The sequence below is a fragment of the Podospora bellae-mahoneyi genome, assembly GCF_035222275.1.
Source record: "Podospora bellae-mahoneyi strain CBS 112042 chromosome 1 map unlocalized CBS112042p_1, whole genome shotgun sequence".
Lineage (NCBI taxonomy): Eukaryota > Fungi > Ascomycota > Sordariomycetes > Sordariales > Podosporaceae > Podospora > Podospora bellae-mahoneyi.
In genome coordinates, this window is record NW_026946359.1 from 4,766,479 (window position 1) to 4,788,254 (window position 21,776).

General features: G+C 51.5%; 8 protein-coding genes across 8 annotated transcripts; 4 read left to right on the top strand and 4 right to left on the bottom strand.

Annotated features, from left to right (window-relative positions):
* Nucleotides 1-697: 697 nt before the first annotated feature.
* On the top strand, nt 698-3,844 carry QC761_114310 (uncharacterized protein; the record flags this gene model as incomplete). The annotated part of the gene is made up of 4 exons (XM_062874707.1): nt 698-1,079; nt 1,211-1,702; nt 1,776-2,005; nt 2,057-3,844. The coding sequence occupies exons 1-4, from the start codon at nt 953-955 to the stop codon at nt 3,842-3,844; spliced, it is 2,637 nt and encodes an 878-aa protein (XP_062737878.1). The 5' UTR covers nt 698-952.
* A 213-nt stretch (nt 3,845-4,057) lies between these two features.
* QC761_114320 (uncharacterized protein) lies at nt 4,058-8,136 on the bottom strand (the record flags this gene model as incomplete). The annotated part of the gene is made up of 2 exons (XM_062874708.1): nt 4,058-7,018; nt 7,477-8,136. The coding sequence occupies 2 exons, from the start codon at nt 8,134-8,136 to the stop codon at nt 4,913-4,915; spliced, it is 2,766 nt and encodes a 921-aa protein (XP_062737879.1). The 3' UTR covers nt 4,058-4,912.
* A 1,752-nt stretch (nt 8,137-9,888) lies between these two features.
* QC761_0015860 (uncharacterized protein) lies at nt 9,889-10,250 on the bottom strand (the record flags this gene model as incomplete). The annotated part of the gene is made up of 2 exons (XM_062872004.1): nt 9,889-9,918; nt 10,092-10,250. 2 exons carry the CDS (start codon nt 10,248-10,250, stop codon nt 9,889-9,891), a joined length of 189 nt encoding a protein of 62 aa, XP_062737880.1.
* Nucleotides 10,251-10,675: 425 nt separating this feature from the next.
* QC761_114330 (uncharacterized protein) lies at nt 10,676-13,766 on the bottom strand. The gene is made up of 2 exons (XM_062874709.1): nt 11,490-13,766; nt 10,676-11,432 (listed from the first exon to the last, which is right to left on the bottom strand). The coding sequence occupies exons 1-2, from the start codon at nt 13,327-13,329 to the stop codon at nt 10,966-10,968; spliced, it is 2,307 nt and encodes a 768-aa protein (XP_062737881.1). The 5' UTR covers nt 13,330-13,766; the 3' UTR covers nt 10,676-10,965.
* A 282-nt stretch (nt 13,767-14,048) lies between these two features.
* QC761_114340 (uncharacterized protein) lies at nt 14,049-15,224 on the bottom strand (the record flags this gene model as incomplete). The annotated part of the gene is made up of 1 exon (XM_062874710.1): nt 14,049-15,224. The coding sequence occupies one exon, from the start codon at nt 15,222-15,224 to the stop codon at nt 14,049-14,051; it is 1,176 nt and encodes a 391-aa protein (XP_062737882.1).
* A 1,109-nt stretch (nt 15,225-16,333) lies between these two features.
* On the top strand, nt 16,334-17,496 carry QC761_114350 (uncharacterized protein; the record flags this gene model as incomplete). The annotated part of the gene is made up of 3 exons (XM_062874711.1): nt 16,334-16,814; nt 16,947-17,073; nt 17,182-17,496. The coding sequence occupies exons 2-3, from the start codon at nt 16,960-16,962 to the stop codon at nt 17,494-17,496; spliced, it is 429 nt and encodes a 142-aa protein (XP_062737883.1). The 5' UTR covers nt 16,334-16,814; nt 16,947-16,959.
* An 880-nt stretch (nt 17,497-18,376) lies between these two features.
* On the top strand, nt 18,377-19,176 carry EGD2 (GAL4 enhancer protein; the record flags this gene model as incomplete). Its single annotated transcript, XM_062874712.1, has 3 exons — nt 18,377-18,613; nt 18,745-18,803; nt 18,873-19,176. 3 exons carry the CDS (start codon nt 18,377-18,379, stop codon nt 19,174-19,176), a joined length of 600 nt encoding a protein of 199 aa, XP_062737884.1.
* Nucleotides 19,177-19,696: 520 nt separating this feature from the next.
* ATP7 (ATP synthase d subunit) lies at nt 19,697-20,705 on the top strand (the record flags this gene model as incomplete). Its single annotated transcript, XM_062874713.1, has 3 exons — nt 19,697-19,705; nt 19,858-20,340; nt 20,412-20,705. 3 exons carry the CDS (start codon nt 19,697-19,699, stop codon nt 20,439-20,441), a joined length of 522 nt encoding a protein of 173 aa, XP_062737885.1. The 3' UTR covers nt 20,442-20,705.
* Between the last annotated feature and the right edge of the window lie 1,071 nt (nt 20,706-21,776).

Sequence of the window (21,776 nt, forward strand, 5' to 3'; positions counted from 1 at the left end):
CTTACTTATACCTTCAGGCCTGTGGTCGCACCCTAAACCAGTATATAATACAAGTTAAATCGTTAGTATCTTAGCTATTGTGATTAAGATAAGCTATTGTTGTACACTGTTTAGCTATACCGAACCAGGATTGTTTAGAAGTGCCTTTAACCAGTATCTTTTTTAGTGGTTCTAGATAAGGGTTTGTCACAAAAATATATTCGAAGCTCTTTTATAATGATTTTTGTTATTCATTAGTCTTTTAGTTATAAAAGTATTTTAATACTTCTTTATATGTTAAAAGATTTTTGAAATGATATGAAGTTATTTCTTTTATTAAATATAAATTTAAGAAAAAAATCATTGCGATTATTTTAAGAAGTTAGTAAAGTACATAATTTATTTTATTAAATACTCAAAAGTGTTATATTTAGTTTAGTTATTTAGATCATCAAGTAGTAGTTTGTTTGTAATAAAAAATTACTTAAATAATTATTAAACCTAAGATTATATATAAAATTAAGGTAATTTAGTAAAATATATAGGTTTACTATTTAATGCTTATTTAACTTACTAATCAAATTAAATAGTGTGTCCGAGATTAGCTAATACTTTACAGATCTAAAAGTACAGCTAAGACTTAAAAAACTGGGGTTTTAGCGCGTTTTCCAAGGTTTAAAATGCATTTACTAGGGTAAATTTAGAGGCGGGAAAAGTATTGCCTAGGGCGTGCGTGGTAGACGATTACTAATTGTTAGTGAAGACCAGATTTTATTGGGCCACAGCGAGTTTTGGCTTTTTGCCCAGTTAAAGGGATTGCTTGGCTTTGAGTCTCGATTTCCTGACAAACCATCAAGGTCCTCGCCATTCAACTTTGTAATTATGCTTTGAGCAGCAGACAACCAAACACCACCTTCATCTCAAGCAATTGGGATCTATCTCCCATTCTGGAACTCAGTTCCACTTCAGCATCATGTACGACGAGGGGCGGCACCGCTCCAGATCCCCATCGCGGGATGGCGGGCGCAGTGGAAGCTATCGCGACCGCGAATATCGTCGCCCTGATGAAAGAGGTGGCGACTACCGCCGCTCGAGGAAGGGTAAAACCACACGATAAACCTGTCCTAGCAGAAGCACTCTATGATATCCGCTTGTTTCTTTGCGGTTTGCAAACTGTCGATATGGAGCAGAAGATGGCTAACTTTGGGTGTGTTTGCCTCGACCGCAAAAGATTCTCCAGCGCCTCCTTTGAGGAACCTCAACTACGACGACGATGACCAGGAGTATTACTCGAGACAAGCTGTCGGGAGCCTTGGCACTGGTGGCGACCCAGATCGCGGACGGTATCGGGGCGACAGGCCTCACAGCGGTGGACACCTACCACCGTCTGGTAGCGCGCCGTCGGACCGTTACGGGCGAGGAGATATCGATTTGGAACGTAGTGAACGTTTTTCACGATACAATCTAGATCGCGATGTGTCACAAAGTCGGCCATCTCGAGATAGGAATCCTGGTGCTGGGCGTGCGGGTGGTTGGGGTCACGGTCGTGGGGAGCACAGCAGTGCGGGTTCGGGCTTTGGCTCGTCCAAAGTGTTGATTCTTGAAGGTCTCACTGAGGATGCCACCGAGCGCGACGTCCTCTACGGTCTCGACTTTGTAACCCGAGACCATCAGTTCTCGAGCGATCAAGTGAAGCTCGTTCGATTACGGTACGATCAAAACGGTAGGTCGCTCATTCCTGGACCAAGTCTCTCGTCCCATCTTCCGTGTCGGAGGTGCTAATGCGGGGTGTTCAGGTCAGCGGATTGCAGCTGTCGAATTCCATCGTCGATCGCAGGTCGAAGACTTTCTGGACCAGTTCTATCCGGAAATTTCTTTTCCACTTCAGCATTCCCGCGGGAAGGACTCTGAGTTCTTCACCTTCGGCATTCAGGACCCTAATTACCGCGACGACATGCCTGATCATCGGGAGTCACGGCGCGGTGGCCGAGAAGGCCGAGAAGATGATGGTTGGACGTGTGTAACTGTATGTGCCGTCTGTTTCGCCTGTAAATGGTCTAAGACTAATCGACCGCAGTGCCATGTTGTTAACTACCCCCACCGAGTTGTGTGTTTCAAGTGCAAAACTGAACGTCCAGAGGATGATGGATATGGAGGTGGCCCATTATTAACTGGCGAGACCGACGAGTGCCCCCAGCAGATGCCGTCTCAATATGTCGTAATTCGCAACCTCGACCGTTCTGTCACAGAAGAGGTTCTGGCCAAAGGGGTCATGAAGTTATTTCTGGAGAACCCAGAGCCACCAAAAGAGGCCCCGAGCACCAACAAACTCAAATCAACGGCACCCACTAAGAGCACTGCCGGCATGGGCGCGAAGCCTGGCTCGCTGCGTCGTGTTTTCGTGATGCGAGATCGCAGAAGCAACGAAAGTTGGAGATATGGCTTCGCCGAATTTGCCACTGTCGAGGATGCCGTGGCCGCCGTTCAGAAGTTCCAGGCATCGACAAAGTTCACCATCGCCTCAAAGCCAGTCGTCGTTGCCTTTATTCATACAGGAGTTTTTGTTCCTTCGTTCGATCCTGTTACACCTGAGAATCAAGATCTCTCATTCAGCCCTATCTACAATCCTGCCGTTCGCATCAAGTACTGGGATGACCGCGCCTACCCTAGCGTACACGTTGTCACCACCGAGCCTATCTCTGAGGTGTCACAGCCTGACAAGAGCAACAATGCCAATGATGATCCAACTAAAAATGTCTCCAAGACGTTCAAGAAGTTTAAGAAGGACCTGGGAGCTGCTGTTGGTGTCAAACCCATCATGATGCCTCAGATGGAGTTGTGGGCCAAAAAGTCAGCCGAATTGCATGGTTCGAAAGCCAGGGTCACAGATCCTCCAAATACCGATATCGAGTCCTCCAACTTTAACCTCACGACCATCCGTGAGTCTGAGAGCACAGAGCCTGACGGTCCATTTGCGCCTCACTGGGCTGATCAGTACATTTCTTATGCCGACTGGGAGTCGATGACATGCGTGGCTTGCGGCTGGAAAGCACCGACGGAGCGATCAACAGAAGAACGCAACGACCTACTTATTCACCACGAAGGGACAGCCCATCTATTCTACCACGACCCCGAGATCAAGGACAAAGCCGCGGCTGCTCTCAGTGCTCTTGGCAAGAAGCACCGCACCATCATCCGCCGTACTCCTCGTCTCAAATCTGAACCCCTGCCCAAATACAAATCATACGCAGACTTTGACCGCCTCCGTTGTCTACTCTGCAAGCGCCAATTTCAAAAGATGGAAGTAATCTGGCTACACGAACAGCAAAGCGAACTCCACAAGCGGAACCTCGCCCACCCTAAAGCCCGCTCTCGCGCAGAGGAAGAGTTCAAGAAACTGGGCAAGAAACAAAGAAGCTGCATTCCCGACCAAGCCTTCTACCGCGAGTGGGAAGCGCAACTTAAGCGTAGTCAGCCCAACTATCGTGATCGAGCCTTGGAACGTAGGCAAGCTTTCCGTCAGCCGAAGAAACCCACCAGTCAGCCCAAGACATCTGTGTTAGAAAAGAGGAAAGAACCTTCTTCGTTGTCCGCAGAGGCGGACACACCGGCCAAGAAGAGCAAAGGGGCGGGTATGCTGGCCAAGATGGGGTGGACGGCCGGTGCGGGACTTGGGGCCGAGGGGGCGGGGAGGACGGATGCGATTGCGACTGAGGTTTATGCTCCTGGTGTTGGGTTGGGGGCGGAGGGGAGTAAGCTTGGGGATGCTGGGGAGGAGGCGCAAAGGAGGACGAAGGGGGATTTCAGTGACTTTGTGGAGAAGACGAGGGATAGGGCTAGGGAGAGGTTTGATCGGTTGGGGTAAAGGGAGGGGGGGGGGTTAATGATTATGATGTGTGTGTTATGTAAAATATTGAGGTTGGACTGGACGGTAGGAGATGACGTTGTGGGTGTTGGATGATGGGATGCGATATACACCCGGCCGAGAGTGTTTCAATAAAACCGCTGAGATTGATATGTCGGCTCCACGATAATAAGGCTTTGACTTCCGTTACTCTTTGATGTGTGAATTGTTGATGTGATATTGAAGCGTATCTTGCGTGCCCGGGGTTTCCTGTGGTTTTCTCTTTTCACTTAAATTATGTTGTCCAGCTCCAGCCCGAGCACTCATGATCGTAAATCACATCACCTCAATCACCATCACACAACTCAAAGTTCTCAAAATCAAAGCTAATTTGACCAGGCAAGGTGGCAGTCTCCCCCTCATCTACCACCACCCATTCGCTCACCACAAATAACCTACATTACCAAAAACCCATACATACACAAGCAAAAGCCCCATCCGTCTCGCCTCCAACGCCAACACAATGCAAGTTGACCCCCTTTTCCCTTCATCCATCACCCCTTCCATCCTCCCATGCCGTGAGGCATCCCCCCCCCCCCACCATGCAACTCGGCCAGTACGTCTCCATCCTCTCCAGAACCACACCTCACTAGTCTATAATGAACAGAGGGAGAAAAAAACAGGGGAAAGGGGGGATTCATGATGCCCATTACCACTCCAGACTGCACAGAAATGAAAGGTGAAAACCCCCATAACCCATGACCTAGGAAAAGAAAAACGGACACCTGACAAATCCTTGTCTGGACAAGGCAGAAAAAAAGACGAAAAAAACATCAAGGGAAAAAAAAAGAAAAGAAAAACCATACAGAAAATATTGACATGGTAAAGGTAAAAAGTAGGCCTCAACCGCGTCCATTGTCCGCGTTTTTCTGTCCTCGAGGCCTTGTCTCCCAACAACAACACCTCCCAACCTCCAAACAAGGCCTCTCAGCTCCATTTTGACGCCTTCCAGCCCCCAAACAAGGCCTGTCAAGTAAAGATTGAGGCCTATCGACTATCCGCCGAGGCCTTTCGGTTCAATTCTGACGCCTATTGAGGGGGTCTCGCGCCGCCATTGAAGATGTAAGCCAGCTCCTGAACGCCCAGTCTGCCCAGCTGCTTGCTCTTGTCTTCATCCAGAGCGCTCTCCACCAGCTCCCTCTTCTTCTCTTGCAAATCCATGATGCGGTCCTCGACCGTTTCCTTGACCAGAATTCGGTGGACCTGCACCTCCTTTTGCTGCCCAATACGGTGGGCGCGGTCGACAGCCTGCATCTCGATAAATGGATTCCAGAAGGGATCGCAAATGATGACGCGCGAAGCGCACGTCAGGTTCAGTCCCGCGTTACCGGCGCGGAGGGACACCAGCATGACCTTGTTTTCGGGGTTCTCTACAAAGTCTTGAACCGCTTCGTCGCGGTGGGTGCGCGACATGTCGCCAGTGTACCGGCAGTGACGCAGCTTGAGGCTGTACTTGATCTGGCATTCGATCAAGTCCAGCAGGGAGGTCCACTGAGAGAAAATAATGGTCTTCTCATTGGTTTCCTGGATCGTCTTCAGAAGCTCAATGACTTGGGTGACCTTCGCCGAGTCCTCCCAATTATCGCGGAGGTAGTGCATATATCTCCGACGGGCCTCCTTGTTTCTGCCAGCCTCAAGGCGGAGTGTCCGCAGCTGACTTGGGTTGACCGGCTCAACCTTGCTCTTCCCCTTGCTCAGTTTGCTCTTCTCCTTGCCTTTCTTGGACGCCTTCGTGGTCTTCTTTTCCGCCCGTCTCGCTTCCTTTCTCGCCTTCGCTTCCGCCTTGGCTTCCGCCATCTTCATCGCCTGGGCTGCAGCTTCACCCTCACTGAGTTCATCTGAATCATCGTCTTCCACGATGAAGTCATTCAAACTGCCGACAGAATCATTGTCAGAATTCTCATCTTCTGACGAGCCAGACCAGTCTGAAATCTCTGGCAGCTCCTCCTCCTTGACCTCTTCCTTAGGAAGAGTTTCCGGCATATGAATCTTTCGAAAGGTCGTGTACTTGATCACCTTTGAAGCATCAACGGGGCCGCGGCATTGCGGACACTTAGCACTGGCGTTCTCGTTACCTGTAAGAACATTGTTCCTGGCCGCGTTGTCTGTCAGCGAAGTGAAGCACTCTGAGCAGGTGTCATGGCCGCAGGGTATAGCTAGGACTGGATCCTCGACGCCGTCATAACAGATAGGACACTCAAAAGATTCGATGTCCTTGATACGCTGGATGACTGCAGCATCAAGCTTCCTGGCCAAATCATCCATGGTCTCGTCAGCGGTGGTTGCGCTGCCGACGCACTCGAAATCAATCAAGTGAGGGTGGCAGCATGCTTGGCGAAGCCGCAGCAGAAGAACAAGAATATTGGAGTAGTTGCGACCAACAGTACCGGCACGGAGGTATTTGTTGAAGACAACCTGCGACCTCTCTTCAAGGTCTTTGTAAAATTGTGTCTCATCCACTGAGAACTCTACAAACTCGGATCTCTCGGTCTTGGGGGGTAGAGTCAAGATGGGCTTGCCATCTATCTGCGAGGTTTTCATGCGCCTCAGCATGATGGCCTTGAGAACGGTCCGGAGTTTGTCCATGGCCTGCTTGCGAGCATACTCGTTGTTACCATTATTCCGGGGGCCGAGGCATTTAAACGCCGTTTGGAAGTGCCTATGTTCCCAAAAGGGCTTAATCCTCAAAAACCGGATGAGTGGATAGAGCTCTGAGACGTTGTTCATCATGGGCGTGCCAGTAAGGCACCAGCGGTAGGTGGCATTGATCTTGTGCACGCCCTTTGAGCCTTGGGTGTCCTTGTTTTTGATACACTGGGCTTCGTCGATGATGATGCGGTAAAAGGTGCTCTTAGGGTGAAGCAAGGGGCACTTTTTGGCAAGCTCGCCGTCGTCTCTCTCCGAATACAACGCAGCCGCGTTGCGTTGTTGCACGTGCTTTTCGTACTGGCGCCATTCCGAGGCGATTGAACCATACGTTGTGAGCACCACGTCGTAATTTATGAGCTCAGTGAATGGTATCTTCTTCTTCTGGTGGAGGAGGTAAACACTCATCTTATGAGTACCCCTCAGCTTGTTCTTGACCTCGTTTTCCCATTGTTTGATAAGGGCAACAGGTCCAATGATCAAATTAGTCTATTCAATATTAGCATTCAATGTGCTGAAGATAAGCAGGACGCCTATTAAACTAGTTCAAGGCGTCCATTGCACCATTTCACGGATGCAACATTCCGTTCAACACCCACAGACGACCAACAAACACATGTCATTGTTCTGGAAGGCGTTTAATAATACGGTCGATGCGTCGAATGATAGTGTTGATGGGTTAAATGATGGTGATGATGCGTTAAATGATAGTATCGATGCGTTAGATGATAGTGTCGACCTTTAGTAATAGTGTCGAGGCCTTTACTGATAGTGTCGATGCCTTTGACGGCGGTACCGAGGGCTGTAAAGAACAATGACATGCGTCTGTTGGACAAGTGCAGAAGTTGAAAGAGCTGCTGTATGTAAAGTAAATGCAACCAAAACCTTGACAAGACACGAACAGGCAAGCTAATAAAAAAAAGCAAGGGGTCTGAGAAGTTGCTTACCCTCACTGCCCGGTCCTCAGAGGGCCTGGAAATCATCAACGCCAGGGTCGAGACCGTTTTACCAAGACCCATATCATCGGCCAGGATACCGCCTTTGTTTGACCCTGTCTCCATCTCCGCCATCCACTTCAGGGCAAGCTGTTGGTGCGGATAGAGAGGATACTTCATGCCCGCCGGTGTTTCACCCCGCTCCTCCTCGGGAATTTCCATATCAGGTCGAATATTCGAAAGAAGTTGTTGAATTTCCTCCTCTGTTTTGACAGGATTGTGCACAAAGTCATCCAGATAGTTCGCTAACCGCGGATTCAGGGGGTTCCCGTCCATATCGGTCATGTTCTGGAAGTCAATGTTGTTTGCACGATGAATCGTTGAAGCAAGACTGGGTTGCCCTCCCAGGTAATCCACGTCGGAGAAGTAGCTGCCGTTGTTCAGTAGACCTGGTCGATCGAGGCTGGCCAGTTGGCTAACGCTTGCAAAGCCTGGTAACGCGGATGGGTTCCAGGCTGGAATGGATCGGTTGTAGGAGGGGTTCGGTGGGGGAAGAGTACGGCTAGAGGGATGAGTCGAGCGAGCCCCTTGTTGCCACAAAGCATAGCCGCCGGTAGCTACCTCGTCGCTGCCACTATCAGAATCTTCCCAGGCCCCCGGCATTTGAGGCATCCGATCGCTTTCCTCGCGGTTGATGCCATTCACTTGACCTGGAGTGATGCTCCATCCCGGACTCCCATTGGCCCTCCCCGGTTCAGACTTGACATTGACTCCACAGCTGTGTTGAAAGCTGCTAGCTTGTCGTGACTGAATAGCTGGTTGTTGACCGCTTGAAACGATGCTCCAACCCGGACCCCCTGTGACCTGACTGGGCCCCGGTTTAACGGGCGTTGTGTTATGGGAGTAGCTTCTCGTGTGCGGTGTGTGAACGCCACCATACCCACGACTTGGCGTGGTGCTCCAGCCAGCGCCACCTGTAACATTTGACCCCGAGTTCGTTGGGTAGTTCCCATTTCCATATAGTCCATTACTCTGCGCTCCAAACGATTCCGAAGTAGTTCCCTGCAAAAGTCGTGGTCTGGTAGATAGAGACACTTGATTGGACAACTGGCTGCTCGATGGTTGGCGGTGTAAAATTCGGTCGAATGCATTTATTTGGCCAGTGGGTATCGATGAGCCGTACTCGGGTGCCGTCGAAGTGCCTTGCGATAACTGCCTGGCAAAGGCAGCATCTTGATCAAGCTGAGCCTTTGATTGTTCATGGCGCCTTTCCACATCAAGAGCTCTCTGTTTGATGCCCTGCCACGCATCGTCCCTATGTCAAAGGTTAGCACAGATCGACAGAGCGTGACACGAGACTGCTTGCCCAGTAAGGTCAATGGAAGATAATTCTTCATCTACGTCGTTGCTCCCAGCGCCCCCAAAACTGTAATCCCATCCCGGGCTCGGCGACGCTCGGTTGGAGTTATTTGGACCCCATATGGATGAAGAAACATTCAAGTGAGAGCTTCCGAAAGAACGCTTTCGAGATCCAGAGGCTGGCTGGTGGGGTGGAGGCCCTCCTCCAGGGCTCGAGCTTGGCGGGTTCGACATTCTCGAGGATGAGCCGTTGGCGGGGTAAGAAGATACTGGGGACAATGATTAGCATGAGTTTGAATATATGCATGTCCAAAACCTCTTTCGGGGCAGGGTTTTGAAGGACTCGGTTGCGTACCTTTGCCTGTGGTAGTAGCTCTCGTCAGCACTGAACGCCATTCCGGCCATGGAGGAATGCAGGACTTGAACTAACCTTCTGACGAAGTCCCGCGGGCCCTCCTTTCCTTGAGTTTAATCAATTCAGCCTTGGCTTCCCGTATTTGCTTGTTGATTTCAGAAGTCCGCGGTTGCTCCAACAACGACCTCAGTATCGTCCCTTGAATCGCAATATCCTCTTCGAGGTCCATGGGGCTCGGGTTTGTGAAATTTAAGGGCACTGACGGTGCCTGATGAGGTGAAAGAAGAGAACGGGAGCCGCAGTCGCAGAGCGGGTAGCCACATGCACAACCAAGCAGGCTGCCTTTGCCAAAAGCACCCAGAAGTGCAGTTTGTGGGTGTGCGTCTCCTTCGGTTTAAGTTTTGTTGGGCAACCTAAGGTAGGGAGTTTTAGCGGATAGGGCGGGGAGCTCAGGCTGTAGTGGCACGGTAGCCTGCGACTGTTTTCGACGGTCGGTCAGTCCCCCAGGCGAAGCAAGTTGGGTGAGAGGAGAAGGGACTAGACGGAAGACGAGGCTTTCGGGGCTTGCAGCTTCCAAAGCCAACCAAGTGCTGGCTGGCGCGCGGGCAAAAGCAGGCAAAGGCGGGCAGGCAAAGAAAAGGTAGGCCTGAATGGTCGGTCAAAGTTGGCCGGTACCTTTTTGCAGGAGAAGGGGCAGTGATCGTCTTTTCTTACTGCAACTTCAACTTGGCGCGCCTTTGCTGGTTTCAGTCAGTTGGGCAGGCAGGCACTGGCAGAAGACGGGATGCGGAAGGGAGGAAAAGATTGATTGACGGTCAATGGGATTTGGGATTGTGCGACAAAAGCTAGCTGGAGAATTGGCCGCCTTTTGGGGGGCTGTTGAGAGCTGGAAACTTGAAAAGGTCAGGCTTACCTCTCTGAGCTCAGCAGCGCGCAGAGGATGGATAGGATAGGATACCTGGACCTCGCGATTATTACTGCTCTTTCTGCAATGTTGCATGCATGCTTGGTGACGACTGAGAGGCTCGGCACAGGATTTGTCGGGCCCAGCACTGAGTTTCTCGAATTCCATGTTGCAACAACACCGGGGCGCGCTCTAATCAACCAGGCAGATAGTGGGGCAATCCTTGATCAGCCCCCACAATACCCCCGTCTTTCAGTGGTGTCCGCTCCACTGCCGCAAAACAAAAGTGGAGACCCAGCAGGCACATCTGCAGGGATTCAGCTGAAGTCTTGTCGAAACAAAATCTCTTGGCTTGGAGCTCGTACGACTTTGACGTCTTCAAACATCCATCTGATATAGCAAGGAGATAGTTCCTTCCAAAGTTACCTGCCGTTAATATCAGGAATGGAGAACCTCGAGAAAACATGGAGGGAGATAACATGGAGGGAGATAACATGGAGGGAGAAAACGCAACTATAAATAAATGGGCCATGTGTTGGCACGTTACACAGCAAACACGCTACCGGCAACAAAAAGAAACAAAAAACTGAACACGCTTCACTCAGCCTCCCATGAGGCATTCGAGTTCAGACCGAATCGGATAACTGGTAGACATCAACGTGTCAACTACTAGGTATTACTAAACGACACGAAATATACGGCCAAACCTAGCTGCTCTTCAGAGCAACCTTAGTACAGCTAGGAGGCCAAGGCAATTTAATTTCCAACTCCTGGTAACTCCTTCAAAAATACCCAAAACGACCGGCCTGATGCAATGAGCCTCTATGCAAGCACGTGTCAAAAGACAACATTATACAACCTTTCCCCCAAGCCACACCTGTGATTACTCGTTGGGGTGTTCGGGAGGCTTCTCACTCTCGCCATCACCGCCGTTGGAGACTTTGTCCCACCAATGCGAGACCTTTCCAGAAAACCAGTCCCAAAACCCTTTGACCGAGTCACCTACTTTGTCCAGAGGGGACTTGCCATCATCGCCCTCGTCATCGCCTGAGGGATCCGAAGAGGGCTGCGCTGTCGGCTTGTCAACCTCGATAGTTTTCTCAACCGTCTTTGTCACTGTTGCTGTTGGAGCAACCAAAGGAGCACTGGCTGTGACTGGGTTGACCATGACAGGCTTCGCCGATGTTGAACTTGACAACACACGCGTTTGGGTGCTCGACTCAGCAGGCGAATCAAATTCGTGATCGCTGTGCAGACCAATCGGCTTCAGAGGAAGCCTAAGGGTGCCGTTGTTTGGCGCAGGGGTGATCCCAACTGAATCACAGAGCATGTTATAGACATTGATGTTTTCTGCCAGGTGGTTAGTTCAAGATTCAAGAAAGCGAAAAAAAAAATCATGCTACTCACGAAAAACCTCAACCTCACTATTTGGCTGGTGAGGGAAAGCAGGGCCCCGGGCGACAAACAACGCCCTCATTAGAGGGTGTTCGTTATCGTACCCGTGTAGGCCGCGTGGCGCATAGACAGTACCCTTCGCTTGTGCTTCTTTCAGATTCATCTCCTCCATCTTCACAAGCGCCCACCCAGTCTTGGGCACGATCCATAAAGGAGCAATGCGGTCATTCCGGGAGAAATGCCATCTCTCAGGCATGTCCATATCCCTGAGGTACACGTCGAGATTCGAGTTCGCCTTGGTCCTCTCAACCAACTGTGCGTGAATCTCCTGAAGATCATTGGGATTCTTCGGTCTCAAACCAACCAGCGGCCATCCGTCGGTGTGTTCGATCTTGCTGACATCGACAAGATCCTCCAATTGCACAACGCGTGTTATATCGGTGGTTGCCATGCCATGGTCAGAAACGACAATGACATTGACAATATTTGTCAAGCGTCGTTCCTCCAGCCCCTTAAAGATGTGGTCTAGCATCTTGTCGACCTTGCCAATTGTAAGCTGAATTTCGGTACTGTTGGGACCAAATGTGTGCCCAACCGCATCAACATTAGGAATGTACGCCGCGATCACTTGTGGGCGCTCATCATCCGGCATATCCAGGAACTCAAGAACCCGGTCGACTTTCTTGGACAGCTTCTCCTTTCCGTTGTACTTGTCCATGTAGGTAGGGTTCGTGTTGAGAATGTGAGCTTCGCTCCCAGGCCACATATGTATCGCAGTCTTGAGGCCTTGCTTCTGAGCTGTCACCCAGAACGGCTCACCCTTCCACCATTTTGGATCCAGGCTTCTTTTAGGATCAGTGTAGTAGAATTCCTCTTTGAGATCGGGATCCCAGAAGGAGTTGCCAACCACCCCATGAGCCTCAGGGTACAGCCCAGTGACCAAGGTGTAATGATTAGGAAAGGTGACGCTGGGAAAAGACGGCAGCATATAGCGTGGTGATACACCCTCTTTGACAAAGGCATTGAGCCTCGGTGTCAAACCCCTGTCAACAAAATCGGCGCGAAATCCGTCTAAACTGATGATAATGGTCGTAGGAGCGAACAGAGCCGTGCCGTTGCTGACAAGTTTCGCTGCGGTTTGTGCCGTTGCCTTCTTCTCAATTGACAACTTCCAAGCCACCAAAACCAGAATCCCAAAGCCAACAATTATGAGTGCATAAAGTAGGCCCCAGCAACAACAGTTCCTCCTTCTCTTCGCTTTCACAGCACCCATGTGCAAGAGATTCTTCCTGTCCACCTCATCGCTGTCATCCCGATCACTGCTTTCCCCAGTATCGCTCCCACTCTTCACCCCCCCCTCTTCCATTTCATACATCAACTCCCCATCCTCACCATGTTGCGCCTCAGCCAGCAACCGGTCCTTCTTCGCCTTCCTCCTTGCTTTTCTCTTCGACCTCCTCTCCCCCCCATCATTCCCATCAACCGACTCAGCCGAGTGAAATGACGGACTCGCCGACCTCGATCTCGAAGCATCGCTCAGCCTCCTCGAAAACAACGTCAACGGATTCGGTATCGGCAACGGCAATCCAGAACCCCTCCTCTCCCTCTCCTTCTTCCTCCGTGTCTCAGTCACCAACTGGCCAAGCTCCTCCTCCTCCATCAGCACCAGCCTGTCGTGCGCCCTCAACTCGCGACTGTTCCTCGCTCGCATCTGCCTCTCGTCATCCTCACTATCCGTGTCCTGATCGCTGCGGATCGAAATCGCATCGGCGTCGTAATCGGACGGCGACAGAAACGTCTGTTGGTCTCGGGCGCCCACATTCGTTATGTTCAGCGGCTGGAGGGGACGCATCTTGGAAGTCGACGACGCTTAACAAAGAAATCCTGTCGTGTTCATCGGCTCAGGAAGATCGGGGTATTCGTCGCTCGGCACACAAAAATAAAGCTATCGTCGGTCAATCATTGCATACTTCCCCTGTTTCTAGGAGTTTGGTTAGGAGGAAATAGGTCAGTTTGTTGCCGCCGCTCGCAAATGGGAGACTGCAACTCCCGAGCCTGGACCCTGTTCAAATTCGAGAGGACTCCTTACACCCCTGGGGTGTGTCTCTTGTTTTGACAGGCTTGGCCCGCCCCACACTCTCGGCAAGCCCCCCGCCCTTTTGGGTCTCCTCTTCATCTGGTGGTGCAACATCAACGACTCTCGATCAGTCACAGCTCTGCAGATGGCATCGATCTACCTCAATCGAGGGAAATATATGTAGAATGACTGGACCATCAACGGATTCCTCGATCACGGACACGATACGAAACAACGCAGACCTGGATCACCCAGTCTTTTCACATGTCACCAGCCTTGACCCAACCCCCTCATAACTCGCAAAGTTCCACAGCATCACAGCGGAGGAGACCATGTGGAATTAACGTTTCCAGCCTTAGTTTAATTGGTAAGCACCATGCTATCTCTCATTTCTCACCTGTGTCACAGGAGTTCATTCTTAGGTATCTCATTATCCGCACAAGCCATCTCAACAACTGATAGCAAACGCCAACCAACGCCATATCACGCAAACCTCAAGGCAAGCAATATGCGTAATTGTCCTCCCACTCAATCACTCGTACTGGCACACCCGGCTCCGAGGGCTTCCACCGCAAGCTCGGTACACAACCACCCATTTGCTGATAAAAAACAACCTTTACGCTCGCCGTGTTCCTGTTCCCAACTGCTTTGCACCCCGTAATCACGTCCTCATCTGGGTTCCAAAGCACGACTCTGGGTAGCCCCCATTCTTTTGCCTCGGCCAGGGCTGCTTCAAGGAGAACCTGCGTATCGGCGACTTTCTGAGCCTTAGTCTGGCACTCCACTCCATGCACAATTCTCAGAATTCGAAGTTTCTTGGCTGGGATATCATGCGCCCAGTATAACCAGCTCCTCGAGTTGCCCGTCTTGGCGCCCTTGTAAGTGATCGTCTTCCCCGTCATTTTCACCGCGTCAAATTCAGCGCGGGCAAGCTGCCATTCTAGACGGGCATAGGTTGGGGCAAAGGCTACATGCGTCTTTTTGCCGGACGGCATGTCTCTGAAGCGAGCGCTGAGCTGGTAGTTGTCTCGCTTGCAAAGCAAAGGGAGATCCTCGAGCCGAAGAAGGTCTACCGTGACAGCATCAGCGCACCCTGTAGGCCGATATGAGAACGATGGGGCTCGGGGCCGTGGTCCCTCTCCTGGGCTCTGTGGTGGTGAGTCGATAGGCGTGAGGGGGGGCGATTGCGGCAGGGAAAGCAGGATGAGGTTAGCTTGCTTTCCCTGGTATGCCAACCATCCAAGACCGGTATAATATTCCCTTCCGCTGTCGCTGAAGAACACGCTGCATTCACTGTCTTCGTCCATCCGCTCCTTCACATAGCGGAGCAGATACGCAGCCATGCCTAATCGACGCCAAACCGGTGTTGTGAAGACGTGTCGGATGGTGTAACCATATGACTCCCTAGCAGTTCCATCGGAGACGAGGATCTTTTGGCGTATAGCTTCACAGCTCGCGATGATCTGTCTTGGGTATCCCTTGAGATAGAGGACCCACTGTCGACAGTCAGAGCGAGTAAGCTCATGTTGTGTGAGGTGACGCTCGCGCTCGATGAATTCGTGAGGATAAGGGTAGGCTTCAGCTCTTAGTTCAAGAGCAATGCGCTGCTGCTCCGGCGTGGCTTCGTCGAAGACAATATCATCGAGCGTCAAGCCCATTGGTTGGGCCATGCTGATTGAGGTACTGTCGTAACTTATTGTAAGTCCGTAGCTTCGGCAGGTGGAGATGGAATTTTGCTGATGACCAGGGTTCCAGGCTTTGATGCGAGTGGAGCTCAACGGCTGCAGGAAAGCTGTGGGTCCAGAAAGATGGTTGATGATTTCGTAGTTCGTCTGACGATAATCGGAATGTTAGAAGAGGTAAGGGACCCGGGACTTATATAGGCGGAAGAGGAGTGTTACGCCAGGCAGATGAGCATGTTCGAAACTTAGTTGAAGAGGGTTGCTGCACGAGAGTCTGAGAGGCTTCACAAATGTGACAAGACACATTAAACAAGCCTTTTCAAAGCCCTTCACGTCAGTGGGAGAGAGAAATAAGCTTTCTTCTTCCGCCGTGGTGGGCACCCCCCCAACCCCGTGATATGTGCCTCATGGGGATCTCCAGACCAGACCTGCCCAATTGCACAGGACTCAGCGTTGCACTTGCCCTCCCCGGGTCTTATCATTTTGTCATCATCCGCGGCGTTGAAGAACAGGAAACATGTTGAAAATCTCGCAAACAATCTGGAAACAGCGGTTAGGTGTAGGTCGAAAGTATGGAAACAAGCTCATGGGGATTGGGACTGAGATGCGGACAGGGATGACCCGATGCAGTGGTCAAGATAGCGAGTTATGACACTGCAGATCGCATGCATATGCCATCTCTTTGGGACTGGTACTTTCAAGTCCATCCTACTCCTTCCAACTCCTAACTCCAAAGAGACTGGTAGCTTAACCACTACGACGGGTCAAGTGACTTGACCAGATACCGGGAATAGGTCGGGGAGTGTTGACAATCACTGCGGCTTGCATGCCGCAGGACAGCCTTCGGTGGTTGTGAAATCGGACGCCGAAGAGGAGGACAGCCCGGGATACGGACCTCCTCTCTCGGTCCATTACACCCGAAGCTGGGAACCTACCACACCTCTTGAGACAGGTGTAAGCGGGCTTGTTCCGCGGAAGACAACAGCACGCCAATGGCATGATGGGTGAGGTGATTGTCGCTCGCTACAGACACGAGAATGAGCAAACCATGGTTTGCTCGTTGGAGATCGGAGAACTTGAGATGGGACAAGAAAATGGATGGGTTGTATCACTGTCCACGTCTAAGACCGAATGGCTTGGCATCGCCAAGCTCATTCTTGCCAACTGGATGTTCGCCCAATGAGTCTTGCCTGCTAAAGCCTAGGCTGTTGAATCGCTCGTAATAGCCATTCTCTGGGGGGGGAACCGATTGGGTCGAGATTATAAGGCCGAAAGATTGGAGAATTGAACCAAGTTGCGGTCCCGAGAATGAGATGGATGGCCCGGACTGGCAAGAGGTGTCGTCAAAAACGGAGTGGGGCCTAGTGCCGGCAAGCCACAATTGCCACGACCACCTAGCCCCAAATTGCCCCGCCCTGTGGCTCAAGCGCCAGCACACGAGTGGTCGGAACCGGCACCAACTCATTCCGCAAAATTTCCACGAGCCCTGCCAATTACCAACGCACACAAAATTTGGTCTCGATATCGGTGCATGGTAGCGACTTCGAATCTTTGACGGCCCCGGACACAGCATCAAAGGTACGCGCGACCCCATTTCCCTGCCTACTGTAATTGTCCACGACCCTCCTGCTTTTTCCTCTTCATTTTCGCTTTTCGCACTTCTCCAAGCACCCTGCTGGACCGACCTTACTAACACGACAGCATCACCAGACAGTCGACCAAAATGGCGGAACTCAACATCGGAGCGACAGCGTGGCGCCGCGTAGAGGTTGGCCGTGTTCTCAAGCTTGAGAGCGGCAGCCTCGCTGCTATCGTCGAGATCATCGACCACAAGCGCGTATGTTTGAACCCAACCCACCGAGTGGACGCCGAGCACCGAATGGCGATATCTACGATGAAGTGAATCGTGAAATTGGACAGAGAGAACTAAAACAGTGGACTTCAGGCTTTGGTCGACGGCCCCTCCTCCAACGAGAAGCTCGTCACCCCCCGCGGCGAGGTCTCTTTCGCCAACACCCTCCTAACCCCCATCGTCATCGATAAGCTCCCCCGCGGTGCCCGGACAGGTACCGTCAAGAAGGCCTGGGAGGCTGCCGGCGTTGACGCCAAGTGGGCTGCCACCAACTGGGCCAAGAAGCAGGAGAAGCAGGAGAAGCGCCAGGCCCTTACCGACTTTGACCGCTTCAAGGTTATGCGGTTGAAGAAGCAGAGAAGGTTCGAGGAGCGCAAGGCTCTCGCCAAGATCAAGTCCTCGGCTTAAGCGTTGGGAATGGGCGTCTTGGTAGATGGGAAGCGTTTGGTTCGGCATGGTTCTCTGGGGGAGGAAAAGATGGGATTTCTGGGAGGGTCAGCATAAGGGTTCAGCACAACACGGATTTGCTGAGTTATTCACTGCGTCTATTTCGGAAGGCCTCTTATGTCACATTCAACAACGATTGTGGCCGGCGTCATGGAAAGTGCGAATTAAAAGCCAAAAATGACATCCACCTCACAAGCAAACCATCGAGGGCAAACTGTCGAGTGCCGAAACTACGGGATTAGGTTGGTGACAGTGAGCTCTGTCCGTTAAAATGAATACCCCAAGAATACATGAGGACAATGCACTTGCCAAAATCACTCTGCCGTCTTCTGTTCTTATTCTTTGTGACGTTTGAGCTACAATACTGTATATAATTCTCAATTCCACATCCATGTGTTCATGACGAAAGGGAAGCCTTGATAACAGCTCCTGATCCGCTATCGCGATAAGAGAGCAATCGAGCTCCGTAGTTAGGAGAAGGCAGTTGGAGTGAATCTCGAAATCCCCATATTACCTAATCGGGACTAGCGTCTTTTGTGGCAGCTTGCGGGTGCTCCAAGCCCTACCTGAAAATTGGACCCGAAACTTTTCTTCGCACCACGACGAGAGTCTTCCTACCCCCGCATATCAGGTGTTAACGTCAGTTTCGATATCAATGTGAGTGCAGCGCGGGAAGCGATTCCCAATGTCTTTTGATGACCCCTTTACACGGGACAGACCGTCCAAGGTCGCACTTCAAGCTCCAGCTTGACTTGTTCCCGGGGGTGGTTTGTGTGTGCGTTAGTTTGCGAAGCCAGGAGAGGAGAACTGACAAGGTCCAACCCACCAACTAGCAGTCAAGATGGCCAACCCCCGTGTCGAGGAACTCCCCGAGGAGGAGACCAAGAAGACCCAAGTCGAGGAGCTCGATGACTCCAGCGACGACTCCGATGTTGAGGCCGGCGATGCCAGCCTCCCCGCCGGCTCGACCACCATGGTCCACTCGCGCAACGAGAAGAAGGCTCGCAAGGCCATCGAGAAGCTGCACCTCACCCGCGTCCCCGGTATCACCCGTGTGACTCTCCGCCGCCCCAAGAACGTGAGTTTTACGTTGGGAAGGGAAGGACGGTCCTCTGTGGATTGGGAATGCTGTTTGAGTTGGGCGTGGAATTGAAGTGCGGGGTTATATGGGAAAACGAACGTGGGCTGACCAGGGTGTGGGAGGTATAGATTCTCTTCGTGATCAACAACCCCGAGGTTTACAAGTCCCCCAACAGCAACACCTACATGTGAGTAGAGGAGTCGATGCAGCTTGTCGTTGGGTTTGCGATGCTTGGAATGCTGACCCCGTTTCACAGTGTGTTCGGTGAGGCCAAGATTGAAGACCTCAACGCCAGCGCTCAGGCCGCCGCTGCCCAGCAGCTCGCCAGCCAGTCCGCTGAGCACGACCACGCCGGCCACGACCACTCCCACGAGGGCCACTCCCACGCCGCCAAGGAGGAGGAGGAGGATGACGGCGAGGAGGTCGACGCCGAGGGCATTGAGGACAAGGACATCGAGCTTGTCATGACCCAGGCCAACGTCTCCAGAAAGAAGGCCATCAAGGCACTGAAAGAGAACGACAACGACATAGTCAACTCGATCATGGCATTGAGTGTCTAGGGTTGAGAGTTGCGTCGTCCTTTTAGCAAAACAAATATAAAGATCAGCCGTCCCTAAGGGGTTGAGGCTGTCTGCTCTGGCATAAGCTTTCTCGTTGGCCAAAATGTGCCTCCTTTTTATGACTTGGTTTAAAAATGTCATATGTGACCAGCCATCAGTTCTTGAAAAAGCTCTACACAGTAACATATGTCTGCCCACGCATTGGGTAGGCGAAAGTAATCAATCTCAGTTGTTGTACCTGCTTCATCTCCTAAAAACTCTAATATAATATAACCAACTCAGTCAATGCATTGTTTTCTCACATTCAGTGAGTTCACATTCCAGATTCCATCCCGCCATCCAAGCTTGGCCAGCTCGCGAGATCCCGGAGCTAGCCAACAAGCCCTGCCCGTTGATTCCGTGGAGCAATCACGTGATTGGAGATTCCGCGCCCGGCAAATGTTGCTTGGATTCGGCAGACTCAACGCAACGACAGCGACGCAATTCCACCCCTCCAGACCATCTCAGAACCACCGCAAAAATGGCCGCAGTAAGTTTCCCTCTGTCAATTGAACCCGTTGCCGTGTTGTATCATTGTCCTCTGCTGGGAGGAGCTCCCGGAGGCAAAATCAGCAGGGAACCTAGCACCTCCGAAACACCAGAGCTGAGCTAATTTTGTGCTTCTCTCTTCGCCTCTTCTAGCGCAGCGCAGCTCTCAAGGTCGACTGGGCCAAGATCACCACCTCGCTCGGCCTGCGCGGCCAGACGGTCGCCGGCCTCCAGGCCTTCAAGAAGCGCAACGACGACGTCCGCCGCAAGGTCCAGCAGCTTTCCGAGCTCCCCACCACCGTCGACTTTGCCCACTACCGCTCCGTCCTCAAGAACCAGGCCGTCGTCGACGAGATCGAGAAGCGCTTCACGGCCTTCAAGCCCGCCACCTATGACGTCTCCCGCCAGCTCAAGGCGATCGATGTGTTCGAGGCCGAGGCCGTCAAGAATGCTGAGGCGACCAAGCAGAAGGTCGACTTAGAGCTGAAGGACCTGGAGAAGACGCTGGCCAACATTGAGAGCGCCAGGCCGTTTGAGGAGCTTACTGTTGATGAGGTTGCTGCTGCTGAGCCGAGCATTGATGAGAAGACTGCCAAGTTGGTCAGCAAGGGCCGCTGGTCTGTGCCTGGGTACAAGGTATGTTTGTTTTGAGTTGGGAGGATTGGGGGTATGTGGGAGGATGATGCTAACCACGCTGGGGTTTGTAGGAGAAATTCGGCGATCTTTCCGTCCTTTAAGCGGCATCATGAGCTTAGTGCTGCTGCTGCCATCATCACTACGACGATCATCCACCGTTCCTTTTTCCATATGTACTCTAGCATTGTAGATAGCCTAAGACGCGCTGCTTGGGGAAGAGGGGCTGCCACCGCTGTGGTCAACATCATTGCGGAGGAGAGAATTTTACCTTGTTAAAATCCATGCGGTTTTGGGCCAGTTACTCTTGCTGTTCTTTAGCGTTGGTGGACGTGGTGAGGTTGCTTTCCATTGCGATAATACCCCAGGATACATCCAGACATTGTTTGTGTTTGGTGATGATTCTCTCTCATGTACGCCATGCCAACCAACTTCTTTAGCTTGAGGACTTTTGGGTAGAATGTATGGATCATGGCCGCTCATGTGGGGGGCATCTCACCATCCATGCCTGCACCATCCCTATGGCTTGTCTGCCTTGCATACTGGCCTAGGAGAAACGCCTTTGTTGCTTGCGTCCATAGTCACTAGTAGATCCAAGTGGAGGCTCTCACAAGATGAGTCCTCGTCATCTAGAGCGCTTGTTTGGTGAGGGAGGTCTATGTATACTAACACAAACTGCGGCTCAAGAAGCGTGCCTTTAGATCTTGGGTCTAGGTGGATGGGTGTGTTTAGGGGGGAGGGCATAAACAAAGGGGCCAGGTTGTATTTGCCGGTTTTCTGTCAGTCTTGGTGGACCAATTAGGTACCTTGCAGATTTCGTGTCGATGTGCTTGCTGCCCATCATGCTATGGATTCAACAATCTAACTGCTGCTGCAATGGTTCTAGTTACCTGGTGTGTAGGGTTTGAAATGGGACTGGTATGTTTTTGTTGCGGTGCTGGTTTGTGGTAGGTTTAGTTACCAGCTTATGATGGATATAGGTTCGAGAAGCTGATATGGAGGTAGGATCATGCGAGTCTGTCACAGTCTATCTAGAGTTGGGAGTATGTTTTATTCTTCGGCCCATGCGTGGCTGTCTATGTCATCAAGGGGTATGTATCACTACTGATTGCCAACGTGGTAGTAGGGGATGCAATATCCGAGACAGGCGTGGAGATTATTATCAGGTGCTGGACAAAGGGGGTGGAAATGCCGGATGATGGAACACATGGTTATGAATATGGAAGTGGCCGTGTCGTGGTGTAGGTTTGGGTCATTGATTGTCTTTCCTGTGGGATCTTACAGTGTTAGTGATCTGTAGTTATCAATCGAAGCAGAGGCAGGCTCTAAGCTACGGTTAGTGTGGGCTAGGTAGGACTGCCTGATGTGTTTCCCTGCCCATGAATGGCTGTCATTATTTGTTCAGTGGTGAAGGGCTATACAGAGCTCTATGGAAAAAA

Coding starts and splice junctions, on each gene's coding strand:
- QC761_114330 (XM_062874709.1), bottom strand. CDS start 13,329: ATGCGTCCCCTCCAGCCGCTGAACATAACGAATGTGGGCGCCCGAGAC. Junction 11,433..11,489: donor TAGTGAGGTTGAGGTTTTTC/GTGAGTAGCATG, acceptor ACCACCTGGCAG/AAAACATCAATGTCTATAAC.